Below are 13,742 nucleotides of genomic sequence, written 5' to 3'. Positions count from 1 at the left end.
AAAAAAAAAAAAAAAAAAAAAAAAAAAAAAAAAACCACAAAAAAAACCCCACTCTACACAGACACCACATAAGCCAAGATCTAGGGAATTTGGGGATCTCACTGCTGTGCGCCTGCATTCCCTCATTTTCATAGCGCTTAATTCTTCTTCTGACCTTCTGTGAGTGAAAGCCCGTCGACCTCAGGCCCAAAGTGCCGGAGGAACTGCACAGAAATCAAACGAAAATAGTCTCTGATATTGTGGTAGCAAGATCATGGGCCGTACAGACCTCGATGGTCCCTCATCTGCTCCTAGCGAGCTCTGCCACCCCCCACACTTCTGTCCCCATCCTCAAAATTTCATTTTGCTGCTAGTTTTATGGGCGCGTGTGTGAATTATAAGTTCATACCTATGCAAATCCACGTTTATATAAAAATACACCCTCCCATTAACACACATACACCCTTTATAGCTCCTCCAAATTTATTTTTTTTTTTTAAATCTGAAATATAACCAGCCTGTAAAATCACTTTACAGTCTGGATTAGGTGGAACCAGCCGGTGCCTGAATTGCCACACGGCAACTGCTATTTCTGGGTTAAAATGATAGGTAAGGGGATGATAAGTTAAATAACCCGTTTGAGGACGTCAAGGTGCAGCTGGGCTTGGCCAAAGATGAATCAGGACAGCATCCACAAAGGGTGTCTCCTGTCTGTAGCTCTGTCAAGGACCCTATAAAAGCACTCGGGTGCTCCGATCACTCCGCACGGCTTCACAGGAATCCCACTTGATCCCCGCTGGTGATTTGGGTAAGTCGCTCCTTCTGAAATGTGCACTTTGCTGGGCGAGGACACGTTATTTCTGTTGGGTTCGTGTTGGGTGGCAGCGCGGCTCCTGCCGCAGTTATTTTCTGAGAGTCTTTTGCTTTTATATCCAGTGAAATGTCGGTTTGTGTTGTTTGGACGCTTGCACGCTGTCATCCTGTGCCCATGTGTAGAGGCAGCTTTTCTCAAAGGGGAAATGAGGGACGGAGCCAGGTTTCGTGCTTTACTTTGGTCTGGAATCAGCTCCCGGGCAGAATGAACAGATCGGAGAAATTTTCTGGTTTCTACAGAAACACTAAACCCCGGGATTTCGCATGCAGAGCTGTGCACGTGGGCTCATGTGATCGTGCACGTTGTAGAGGTGGCAAGGCACACGTGGCACGGCTTCCCCAGCTGAGAGCTCAGCCCTAACATACCTGACACGGTTTTGGGGATCCTGCGAGGAGGAAGGAAGGAGGTGGCTTCTGAGGTTTCCAGACACAAAGCTCCAACAGCAGCACTGGTTTCCTGCCAATCAGCTCTCAGTAAAATTAAACGAGTAGCTCCGACCTAGGTGATCTGACAGTTCCCTGCTGGCCTAAATCTATTTGCCAATGAACTGATGCTGCAATGAAAGCTTTATCAATTGTTTTGCTACTGGTCACAGCAGCATCAGCCACAGAGCTTGTTTTAACTCCCCGGAAGCACTCTACCTGTCTCTGACCCCGCTAGAGCTTAGCAGCCTCGCCAGCGCTGCGTGAGACATCCTCGAAGCTGCTTCACAGAAGCTGGTGTTAGCTCAGTGCCAGGCAGAAATAGCAGCGTGGGTCCTGGAAACATAAGTACCTGGTATGGCCCCACGGGGACGGGTTCTTGGGGCATCTCTTGAGTCACCATTCCCTGTTCCCTCCCTGCGACCCATAAATGCAGGCATCCTGCCATCCCCATATCAAACATCACTCAAATGCGGCAGTAGGCACCTTGGAGGACACTCCCCATCCCACTAAAACCCCTAAACATTTGAATTTCTTCCCGGTGCTCTGGTGAAACAGAGCTCGCCATGGCACGGGAGCTGACGCAGAGCACGTGGCACCCAGCGTCCCGTCAACGCACGCAGCTTGACCCCAGCAATTCTCCCCCTCCTCTTTTCACACTCAAAGGCAAGAAAATCCCCCAATCCTTAGGTGTGCTCCTTCTCTTGCAGGCTTGCTGGAATCTGCAGGAAGATGTCTCGCTTCTTAGACAGCGTTTGCACCATCATCAGCACCTTTCACCAACATGCCAAGGAAGACGGAGACTACTCCAGCCTCAGCCGACAGAGGATGAAACAGTTCATCCAGAGGGAGTTTGCAGATGCCATGGCTGTGAGTGCTGCTGCGAGGGGGAGGGCTTGAGGCCGAGACTGGAGTGCAGGGACTGCAAAATGTCCTTCTGGATGATTCTTGTGCCAGTGGGACGGGGAGGCTTTCACCAAAGGGGAGCAGCAGTTGGGTTCCTTTGCACTGACTGCTTCGACAGTTCTTCCAGCCCATTTTTGCCACGAGCAAAATGGTTAAAGCTGGAGAATGAACCATGCGAGGTAGAGTTTTCTTTCAAAGGCAAGAGGGAAATGCATCCAGTAGAGTGATAGAGCATATCCCAAAGAGAAGAGAGATGGTGAGCTGCAGGCAGGGAACAACCAGAAAAATGTGAGTACAAAGACATGGAGTTGCTGCTGAGCTATAAAAGTGAAGGTGTGAGAGAAGGACGGAGAGAGGATTACAGTTGTCCCTGTATTTGCATTTCTCAGACAAGGGACGGGAAGGCTAAAATCCCTTTTATGTTTCCCTGTGTGTCTTTTCCCTGCAGAAGCCGCGTGACCCTCAGACGATTGACAAGATTCTGCAGTTCCTGGAGTGGGATGGTGATGGGGAAATAGATTTTAATGAGTTCCTGATTTTGGTGTTCAGAGTGGCTAAATCCTGCTACTGGTACCTGCCGAAGGGACCGTGCCTTCTGCAAAGAACAGAGCTGAGAAGCAGTGAGAAGTCACTCCAAGAGCCTGAAATGAAGAACAGAGGAAGAGTAACAGAGGGAGACTCTCAAACTTGTGAGAGTAATCATCATCCGCCCTGTGAACCTGAGGTGCAACGAGAAACAGGGGTCAATGAGCTTGAAACACCGGAGGAAGCGGGAAGTCATCACCAGCAACGTAACACACGAAGCAGAAATGATGCAAAACAACGCAGTGAGCCAGAGGAGCCAATCCCTTGGGCATATGAAGAAAGAAGCCAAGAGCCATGCAACCAATGGAAGAGCCAGAGAAGACGTCAGGCCCCGGAGCAAGGCAGAGGAGAAGATGTACGAGCCTGCGAGGGGGGCAGCTTGCAAGAAGACGAGCCTGGAATGCAGGCAGCTGAGAGGCAAAATCAAGAGAGGCCTCAGCCAGAACAACTGGCAGACGTGAGGAGTCGCAGCCAGACCTGTGAACCTCAACCACTGCCAAACCGGTGGAGTAGCCGTCAGCCGCAGGAGCCAGCACTACGAGCAAATGATCAGAAAAACCAGCGGCCACAAGAAGCAGATAGAGGAAGTCACAACCAGCCACGTAAACATGAATTACTCAGAGGAGAGAAAAACCGCTACCACGTACGTGAGCTGGAACAAAAAGAAGTGGAACGCAGAAGCCACCAGCAAAATGAGTCTGAATGCCTGGATTCAACACACCCATATCAGTCATATATAGAACCGCTAGAGCTCGAGCTTAGGAACGATGACACATGCGAGACAGAAAGAAAAACCTTTGATCAAGTGAAAAAAAAAGATCAGAAGATTACATCTCAAGAAAGTGAGAGAGACATTGATTGGGATGAGAAACGGGATGAACAAAACGTCTCAGAGCGGGAGAGGTGGATCGATCGCCAACGGGATTGGGAGGTGGAGGTCTACGAGCGCCGCAGCCGCCAGACACGCGAAAGGGAAGAGCGAGGTGCCACAACGGACCCGAGAGAGACCTATGAGAGACGTGAATGTCAGAGACGTGATGCCAAGGACAATGGAAGGAGACAACGCGAGTCTGTGAGGTACGAGAGGACCCGGGACATGGAAGTAGCGGCAGCAGAAGCAGATGTCAGGATCCGCCGGGTCACCCGGGAACAGGAACCCCGTGACGACGTGGAAAGGAGAGAGTGTGCCCGTGATTGTTCGGATCGGGAGGAGGAGAGGAGGGTCTGCCGGGAAGGAGAGAGGGAAGAGCCTGTGTGGGAGAGGAGGATCGATCGCCAGCGGGATCTGGAGGTGGAGGTTTACGAGCGTCACAGCCGCCAGACACGTGAAAGAGAGGAACGAGGTGCCAAAAGTGACCAGAGAGAGACCTGCGAGAGGCGTGAGTGTCAGAGACGCGACGCCGAGGACGATGGAAGGGGAGAACGCGAGTCCGTGAGGTACGAGAGGACCCAGGAGATGGAAATAGCAGCAGCAGAAGCAGATGTCAGGATCTGCCAGGTCACCCGGGAACGGGAGCCACATGATGATGTGGAAAGGAGAGAGTGTGCCCGTGATTGTGCAGAACCACAGGAGAGGAGGGTCTGCTGGGAAGGAGAAAGGGAAGAGCCTGTGAGAGAGAGGAGGATCGATCACCAACGGGAGCTGGATGTGGAAGTCTACGAGCGCCGCAACCGCCAGACACAGGAAAGGGAAGAGCGAGGTGCCACGACGGACATGAGAGATACCTGCGAGAGGCGTGAGTGTCAGAGACACGACCCCGAGGACGATGGAAGGAGACAACGCGAGTCCATGAGGTACGAGAGGACCCGTGACAAGGAAGTAGTAGCAGCAGAAGCAGATGTCAGGATCCACCGTGTCACCCGGGAACAGGAACCCCGTGACAACGTGGAAAGGAGAGAGTGTGCCCGTGATTGTGCAGAACCACAGGAGGAGAGGAGGGTCTGCCGGGAAGGAGAGAGGGAAGAGTCTCTGAGAGAGAGGAGGATCGATCGCCAATGGGATCGGGAGGTGGAGGTTTACGAGCGTCACAGCCGCCAGACACGTGAAAGAGAGGAACGATCTGACAAAAGGGACCAGAGACAGACCTGTGAGAGGCGTGAGTGTCGGAGACGTGACCCTGAGGACGATGGAAGGAGACAACGCGAGTCGGTGAGGTACGAGAGGACGCGGGAGTCTGCAGTAGCAGCAGCAGAAGCAGATGTCAGGATCCGCCGGGTCACCCGGGAACGGGAGCCACGTGACGACCTGGAAAGGAGAGAGTGTGCCCGTGATTGTGCAGAACAACAGGAGGAGAGGAGGGTCTGCCGGGAAGGAGAGAGGGAAGAGCCTCTGAGAGAGAGGAGGATCAATCACCAACGGGAGCTGGATTTGGAGGTCTACGAGTGCCGCAGCCGCCAGACACAGGAAAGGGAAGAGCGAGGTGCCACAACGGACACAAGAGAGACTTGTGATAGGCGTGAGTGTCAGAGACGTGACCTTGAGGACGATGGAAGGAGACAACGCGAGTCCGTGAGGTACGAGAGGACCCGGGACATGGAAGTTGCGGCAGCAGAAGCAGATGTCAGGATCCGCCGGGTCACCCGGGAACGGGAGCCACGTGATGACGTGGAAAGGAGAGAGTGTGCCCGTGATTGTGCAGAACCACAAGAGGAGAGGAGGGTCTGCCAGGAAGGAGAAAGGGAAGAGCCCGTGAGAGAGCGGAGGATCGATCGACAACGGGAGCTGGATGTGGAGGTCTACGAGCGCCGCAGCCACCAGACACGGGAAAGGGAAGAGCGAGGTGCCACGACGGACACGAGAGAGACTTGTGATAGGCGTGAGTGTCAGAGACGTGACCCTGAGGACGATGGAAGGAGACAACGCGAGTCCGTGAGGTACGAGAGGACCCGGGACATGGAAGTAGCGGCAGCAGAAGCAGATGTCAGGATCCGCCGTGTCACCCGGGAACGGGAACCCCGTGAAGACGTGGAAAGGAGAGAGAGTGCCCGTAATTGTGTGGATCGGGAGGAGGAGAGGAGGGTCTGCCGGGAAGGAGAGAGGGAAGAGCCTGTGCGGGAGAGGAGGATCGATCGCCAACGGGATCGAGAGGTGGAGGTCTATGAGCGCCACAGCCGCCTGACACGTGAAAGGGAAGAGCGAGGTGCCACGACGGACACGAGAGAGACCTGCAAGAGGCGTGAGTGTCAGAGACATGACCCTGAGGACGATGGAAGGGGAGAACGCGAGTCCGTGAGGTACGAGAGGACCCGGGAAATGGAAGTAGCAGCAGCAGAAGCAGATGTCAGGATCCGCCGTGTCACCCGGGAACGGGAACCCCGTGACGACCTGGAAAGGAGAGAGAGTGCCCGTAATTGTGTGGATCGGGAGGAGGAGAGGAGGGTCTGCCGGGAAGGAGAGAGGGAAGAGCCTGTGCGGGAGAGGAGGATCGATCGCCAACGGGATCGAGAGGTGGAGGTCTATGAGCGCCACAGCCGCCTGACACGTGAAAGGGAAGAGCGAGGTGCCACGACGGACACGAGAGAGACCTGCAAGAGGCGTGAGTGTCAGAGACATGACCCTGAGGACGATGGAAGGGGAGAACGCGAGTCCGAGAAGTACGAGAGGACCCGGGAAATGGAAGTAGCAGCAGCAGAAGCAGATGTCAGGATCCGCCGGGTCACCCGGGAATGGGAGCCACGTGACGACCTGGAAAGGAGAGAGTGTGCCCGTGATTGTGTGGATCGGGAGGAGGAGAGGAGGGTCTGCCGGGAAGGAGAGAGGGAAGAGCCTGTTCGGGAGAGGAGGATCGATCACCAACGGGAGCTGGATGTGGAGGTCTACGAGCGCCGCAGCCGCCAGACACGTGAGAGAGAGGAACGATCTGACAAAAGGGACCAGAGACAGACATGCGAGAGGCATGAGTGTCGGAGACCTGACCCCGAGGATGATGGAAGGAGACAACGCGAGTCGGTGAGGTACGAGAGGACGCGGGAGTCTGCAGTAGCAGCAGCAGAAGCAGATGTCAGGATCTCCCGTGTCACCCGGGAACGGGAGCCACGTGACGACGTGGAAAGGAGAGAGGGTGCCCGTGATTGTGCAGAACCACAGGAGGAGAGGAGGGTCTTCCGGGAAGGAGAGAGGGAAGAGCCTGTGAGAGAGAGGAGGATCGATCGCCAGCGGGATCGGGAGGTGGAGGTTTACGAGCGTCACAGCCGCCAGACACGTGAAAGAGAGGAACGAGGTGCCGAAAGTGACCAGAGAGAGACCTGCGAGAGGCGTGAGTGTCAGAGACGTGACCCTGAGGACGATGGAAGGAGACAACGCGAGTCCGTGAGGTACGAGAGGACCCGGGACATGGAAGTAGCAGCAGCAGAAGCAGATGTCAGGATCCACCGGGTCACCCGGGAACGGGAGCCACATGATGACGTGGAAAGGAGAGACTGTGCCCGTGATTGTGCAGAACCACAGGAGGAGAGGAGGATTTGCCAGGAAGGAGAAAGGGAAGAGCCCGTGAGAGAGCGGAGGACCGATCGACAACGGGAGCTGGATGTGGAGGTCTACGAGCGCCGCAGCCGCCAGACACGCGAAAGGGAAGAGCGAGGTGCCACGACGGACACGAGAGAGACTTGTGATAGGCGTGAGTGTCAGAGACGTGACCTTGAGGACGATGGAAGGAGACAACGTGAGTCCGTGAGGTACGAGAGGACCCGGGAAATGGAAGTAGCAGCAGCAGAAGCAGATGTCAGGATCCGCCGGGTCACCCAGGAACGGGAGACACGTGACGACCTGGAAAGGAGAGAGTGTGCCCGTGATTGTGCAGAACCACAGGAGGAGAGGAGGGTCTGCCAGGAAGGAGAGAGGGAAGAGCCTCTGAGAGAGAGGAGGATCGATCGCCAACAGGAGCTGGATGTGGAGGTCTATGAGCGCCGCAGCCGCCAGACACAGGAAAGGGAAGAGCGAGGTGCCACGACGGACACGGGAGAAAACTGCGAGAGGCGTGAGTGTCAGGGACGTAACCCTGAGAACGATGGAAGGAGACAACGCGAGTCTGTGAGGTACGAGAGGACGCGGGAGGCTGCAGTAGCAGCAGCAGAAGCAGATGTCAGGATCCGCCGGGTCACCCGGGAACGGGAGCCACGTGATGACGTGGAAAGGAGAGAGTGTGCCCGTGATTGTGCAGAACCACAAGAGGAGAGGAGGGTCTGCCAGGAAGGAGAAAGGGAAGAGCCCGTGAGAGAGCGGAGGATCGATCGACAACGGGAGCTGGATGTGGAGGTCTACGAGCGCCGCAGCCGCCAGACACGCGAAAGGGAAGAGCGAGGTGCCACGACGGACACGAGAGAGACTTGTGATAGGCGTGAGTGTCAGAGACGTGACCCCGAGGACGATGGAAGGAGACAACGCGAGTCCGTGTGGTACGAGAGGATCCGGGACATGGAAGTAGCGGCAGCAGAAGCAGATGTCAGGATCCGCCGGGTCACCCGGGAACGGGAACCCCGTGACAACGTGGAAAGGAGAGAGAGTGCCCGTAATTGTGTGGATCGGGACGAGGAGAGGAGAGTTGGCCAGGAAGGAGAGAATGAAGAGCCTGTGTGGGAGAGGAGGATCGATCGCCAACGGGATCGGGAGGTGGAGGTCTATGAGCGCCGCAGCCGCCAGACACGTGAAAGGCAAGAGCGAGGTGCCACGACGGACACGAGAGAGACCTGCGAGAGGCGTGAGTGTCAGAGACGTGACCCTGAGGACGATAGAAGGGGAGAACGCGAGTCCATGAGGTACGAGAGGACCCGGGAAATGGAAGTAGCAGCAGCAGAAGCAGATGTCAGGATCCGCCGGGTCACCCGGGAACAGGAGCCACGTGACGACCTGGAAAGTAGAGAGTGTGCCCGTGATTGTGTGGATCGGGAGGAGGAGAGGAGGGTCTGCCGGGAAGGAGAGAGGGAAGAGCCTGTGCGGGAGAGGAGGATCGATCACCAGCGGGAGCTGGATTTCAAGGTCTACGAGCGCCGCAGCTGCCAGACACATGGAAGGGAAGAGCAAGGTGCCACTGCGGACACGAGAGAGACCTACGAGAGACGTGAGTGTCAGAGACGTGACCTTGAGGACGATGGAAGGAGACAACGTGAGTCCATGAGGTACGAGAGGACCCGGGAAATGGAAGTAGCAGCAGCAGAAGCAGATGTCAGGATCCGCCGGGTCACCCGGGAACAGGAGCCACGTGACGACCTGGAAAGTAGAGAGCGTGCCCGTGATTGTGTGGATCGGGAGGAGGAGAGGAGGGTCTGCCGGGTAGGAGAGAGGGAAGAGCCTGTGCGGGAGAGGAGGATCGATCGCCAACGGGAGCTGGATGTGGAAGTCTATGAGCGCCGCAGCCGCCAGACACGTGAAAGGGAAGAGCGAGGTGCCACAAAGGACCCGAAAGACACATGTAATAGGCGTGAATGTCAGAGACGTGACCCTGAGGACGATGGAAGGAGACAACGCGAGTCCGTGAGGTACGAGAGGACCCGGGAAATGGAAGTAGCGGCAGCAGAAGCAGATGTCAGGATCCGCCGTGTCACCCGGGAACGGGAACCCCGTGACGACGTGGAAAGGAGAGAGTGTGCCCGTGATTGTGCAGAACCACAGGAGGAGAGGAGGGTCTGCCGGGAAGGAGAGAGGGAAGAGCCTCTGAGAGAGAGGAGGATCGATCGCCAGCGGGATCGGGAGGTGGAGGTTTACGAGCGTCACAGCCGCCAGACACGTGAAAGAGAGGAACGACCTGCCAAAAACGACCAGAGAGAGACCTGCGAGAGGCGTGAGTGTCAGAGACGCGACCCTGAGGATGATGGAAGGAGACAACGTGAGTCGGTGAGGTATGAGAGGACCCGGGAGGCTGCAGTAGCAGCAGCAGAAGCAGATGTCAGGATCCGCCGGGTCACCCGGGAACGGGAGCCACGTGATGATCTGAAAAGGAAAGAGTGTGCCCGTGATTGTGCAGAACCAGAGGAGGAGAGGAGGGTCTGCTGGGAAGGAGAGAGGAAAGAGCACATGCGGGAAAGGATGACTGATCGCCAACGGGTCTATGAGCGCCGCAGCCTCCACGCACAAGACAGGGGTGAACAAGTTGCCATGAGATCCCTCAGAAAGTCCCGTGACAGAAACGTTCTCCAGATAGTTGAAGAAGAACAAGAGATGGATTTTCTGCACCACCCTCAGGGAAATGAATTACAGAGTGACCTGTGTAAGAGCACGCCCTGTGCATCCTCAGAAGACCAAGAATCGGGGAACCACAGGCTTTTACATGAGGAAAATACCTGTGAGCCAAACAGCTGCCGGAGACCTGAAGATGAAGGACAAAGGCTTGAGAGGGGTCTCTACCGAACGGTGGAGGTGGATAACCGAGACCTCTGCCCCCAAGGTGAACAAGCGTCTGTCACCGATGTGAGGGTCCATTATATCCCCACCGAGCCCGATGTTCCACTGGAGGTGCAGGTGGTTCCTCAGCCCTGCGAGCCTCAGACCATCGCGTACTTGATCCATGTGATCCAGAACCCAAACGATCCTGAAGCCACCACCTACAAGATCATCTGCCAACAGCCACACAACCTGGGGCAGCCCGTCTATGTGAAGAAGTGCTCTGTGTCACCCCAGCCACTGGCAGATCCGTGTGACAAGAGCAACTCCCCAGAGCCACGATGCCAAAGGGACGAGCGAGAAACAGGGGAGCCTGAACTGCCACGGCAAGGGGCCACACCTGGGGTGAAGGATGGGGGTCACCAGGCTTCTGCCTCCGAGCAGGATGGTGTTAAGGGTGACGCTTGCCGGGCAAAGCTGAAGGAGGACAGGAGGGACAACCAGGACCCCGAGATGTCCAACACAGAAGAGAAGAAGCATCAGCCCCTGGGAGATGGAGCAAAAGCTGCCAGGGAGCAGGTCGTGAGGGAGCCCGACTCCAGCTGCCAGGTGAGGTACCGTGAGGACAGGGAGGCCAAGAGCTGCCCGCCTCTGCCCCAGGCTCCAGAGCCACGGGCAGAACCAACCCGGAGAGATGAAGCCAGATTCTGCCGTGAGGATGCAGAGCTTGCTCCGCCGGAGAAAAGCCACCAGCCACCTAGCAGGAGGAGTCCCCGGCCAGTGAGCGATGCCCAGCTTCAGCGGGAGGAGGAAGCACGGCTTTGCACCACTAAGCAGACCTAGGGCCCCCCTGGCCCCCCGGTCTCACAGAAGGCACCGAGTCATCGTGCCGGGGATGAAGACAAAGGCATCTTACGGGGAAGTCCTCTCCCTGGAGCTGGTGGGGCTTCTCCAGATCTCTTTGAGGTTCATTTCTGCTCTTTGCTTTCAGTTTAGGATATCACCATGTGGTGACACAGAAGTGTTTGACACAAAAGGGTTAACGGGGTGCTCTGAGAGGGTGTCAGGTGGGTTTTGGGGGGGGGGTCCACATAACAAATCCTCAGCAGATAGGTAGAGTTACCGCGGGATCTGCAGTTTCTGCCTTCCTGCGTTACGTCTCTCCACCTTGATGCGGTATTTAGTCACTTTTCTGCTCTAATTGGAATCTTTGGGTCTCTCTGTCCTTTATGTCCCTGTCATCTCTTCTAACCTGTGGCACGACTGTTCTGCATTTCACTGCACTCACGGCTCCCCAGCTCCACGGCTGGCTCTCCTGTCGGCTTCTGCTCCGCCACAGGATAGGAATTAAAAATTCCAGTAGCTCAATCATACTCATTCTGGGGGCCTGAAAATCCTCAAGTCTGGGGGGGGGGGGAAAAAAAAAACAAAACAAACCCAAACAAACAAAGCAACCAACCAACCACTTTTGTAGACTCAATGCTTTTGGCTACACTCTTCTGCTCCCCTAAGAGCTGAGCAGAATCCCAGCCCCAGGCTCACGGAGGCTTTGAAGCAGTCGAGTTACGCTGTGGTTACTGCAGGGTAATGGTGGGGGCGGGGCTCTTTCTTCTTCACACTGATGTATTGCATGAAAAATCGGAATAAATAGCTGATGACTGCACTGACTGCTGCCATCCTTCATCCTCGCATCCGATTTCTACATGGGCCTCAGCCTGGTGGGAGGGTGTCCCAGTTCAGATCACGCGTTCCTCCTAATTCCAAACACTTAATCCAGATAGAGGCTGCTGAAAATCCCACCAAATCCCCCCACACACACCCCACGAGAGCCCACACACCTCTGAACCCCTGGCCCTCGCTACTGATCTGCGTGATTTCAGGGGCTGCCATCTCAGCCCGCGTGTGCTCTGATCTGACACCTACGAGGGGATGTGCCTGGGCACTACGGGAACAGCCAGCAGCTCAAAGCCACTGCTGGCTAAGAGCCATCCAGACACACATTTTCCTGGCCACATGCATCCATCTGCCTTTTTCCACCGGCTGCCCCACACCTGGGACCACTCCTGCATCCTTGGGCAGGAGAGAGGCAGCAGCACGGTGCAGCAAACACACCGGATCACTCGCACGGTGCACGAGGCTGGAGCTGGAGACATCCATGAACCTCCGTGGAGAAACCCAGATTTTATTCACTTTTCTTTCTCTTGAGCAGGAGAGAACCAATTCCCTCAAACAGCAGACGGAGCTGCAGTGTTGCAAGAAGACAGAGAGAAGCGAGGACAAGCCCAGCACCATCTGTGTCTTGCTCTTAAATGCAACTGGAGCCCGCTGGCTGGTGACGGGGCTGGCCAGGAGGACCAAGGGCAGCTCAGGTCCGCCACAGCCTGATGCAGCCCCAGGGGCCAGCACCTCTCGCTCAACCAGCCCCGGCCACCGGCCTGTGGCCCCGGGGGCCAGAAGGACTCAGAAGGCTCTGTCCCAGCCAGGGACAGGCGGATGCACAGGGGTGATGTCCCCTTCGTGCACGTGACAGTCGCACATCTTGGTGACCAACATATGGCAGCACAGATGGGCCGTCTGCGAACAGGGCCAGCACCTCCACTGCCAACACACACACACACACACACACACACACACACACACACGGCGTCAAGAAACAGGAACCTCCTGAAATCCCCCACGGCAGCCAAGGACGGGGCTGGGCCACGAGCCCCTCTGCGATTCGTTCTTGCGAAGGGGATATTTTGTTGTTAAAGGAGCACCAAGAGGTGTTTGCAAAATGCAGGGGGAAAGGGCAAAACCCAAGGGGAAGAGCAGCAGGTCTCCTGCCCTCAGCTCCCACGTTTGGAAAATACTTTGGATTTACGGGGACTGAACTGTTTCCAGTTTGGGGCAGGAAACTGAGGCAAGAAAGGAAAATATATTGGGGAGAGTCGTCGCCCCTGAGTAGCTGCTTCTCTTTCTCCTGCCCCACGCTGAGTCAGTCTCGAGCAGGATTTCCTGAAGAGCCGCGGCCCTGGAAGCCGTCCCAGATCCCGGGGAACATCCCAGCTCCCACACACGGCAGGGGCAGCCTGTGTTACTCCCCCTCTCTGCTCCAGGCTCCCCCCGAGCCCAGGGCTGGGAATCAGAGGGAAATCCAGCCCTGGGCGGGCGATTCTGCGTCAGCATCGGTCTCAAAGGCGTGGAGAGGGCAGGTAACCATGGCAGGGCTGTGCAAACCCGGGTAAACACCACAGGTCCCAGCAGCTTCCCCGGCTCCGGAGGATGGGGAGCGGTCGGGCATCGCAGCCCCGTGCGCAGGTTTCTGAGCGGCCCAAGCCCTGCAGCCCCATCCTCCCTTCTCTCAGCTGTTGGGGCACCTCATTTGCTTTCCTGGGTGACTTTTGGGTGCTACATGTCCCTTCTCTCAGCTATTTGGGCACCTTATTGCTTTTCTAGGTGCCTTTTGGGTGCTTCGTGTCTCCCCTCTCAGCTATTGGGGCACCTCACTTGCTTTTGTGGGTGCCTTTTGGGTGCTTCGTGTCCCTCCTCCACCTCTGTGTCTCCCCCTTTTCAACCTTCCAGGGTCTCACACCCCTCAGCAGCACGAAGGTGGCCAGTGCTGGCAGGAAGCTCAGACCAGCACCCAGCACAGCACCCCAACCCCACAGGGCTACTTTCC

At 56.4% G+C, this 13,742-nt stretch overlaps 2 protein-coding genes across 2 annotated transcripts in view; both read left to right on the top strand.

Annotated features, from left to right (window-relative positions):
- The first annotated feature begins 2,007 nt into the window (after positions 1–2,007).
- Positions 2,008–10,924, top strand: LOC113488618 (trichohyalin-like). The gene is made up of 2 exons (XM_026863898.1): positions 2,008–2,145; positions 2,630–10,924. Exons 1-2 carry the CDS (start codon positions 2,008–2,010, stop codon positions 10,922–10,924), a joined length of 8,433 nt encoding a protein of 2,810 aa, XP_026719699.1.
- Positions 10,925–11,784: 860 nt separating this feature from the next.
- S100A11 (S100 calcium binding protein A11) overlaps positions 11,785–13,742 on the top strand; it is a 2,813-nt gene continuing 855 nt past the window's right edge. The window contains exon 1 of the mRNA XM_026863897.1: positions 11,785–11,799. Coding sequence (XP_026719698.1) covers positions 11,785–11,799 — 15 coding nt within the window. The remainder of the gene's footprint in view (positions 11,800–13,742) is intronic.

Source organism: Athene cunicularia (genome assembly GCF_003259725.1).
Source record: "Athene cunicularia isolate RWA chromosome 25 unlocalized genomic scaffold, athCun1 chr25_part1, whole genome shotgun sequence".
In the NCBI taxonomy this organism is placed as follows: Eukaryota; Metazoa; Chordata; class Aves; order Strigiformes; family Strigidae; genus Athene; species Athene cunicularia.
The sequence above is the reverse complement of the archived record's forward strand: the minus strand, read 5'-3'. Positions and strand labels throughout refer to the sequence as shown.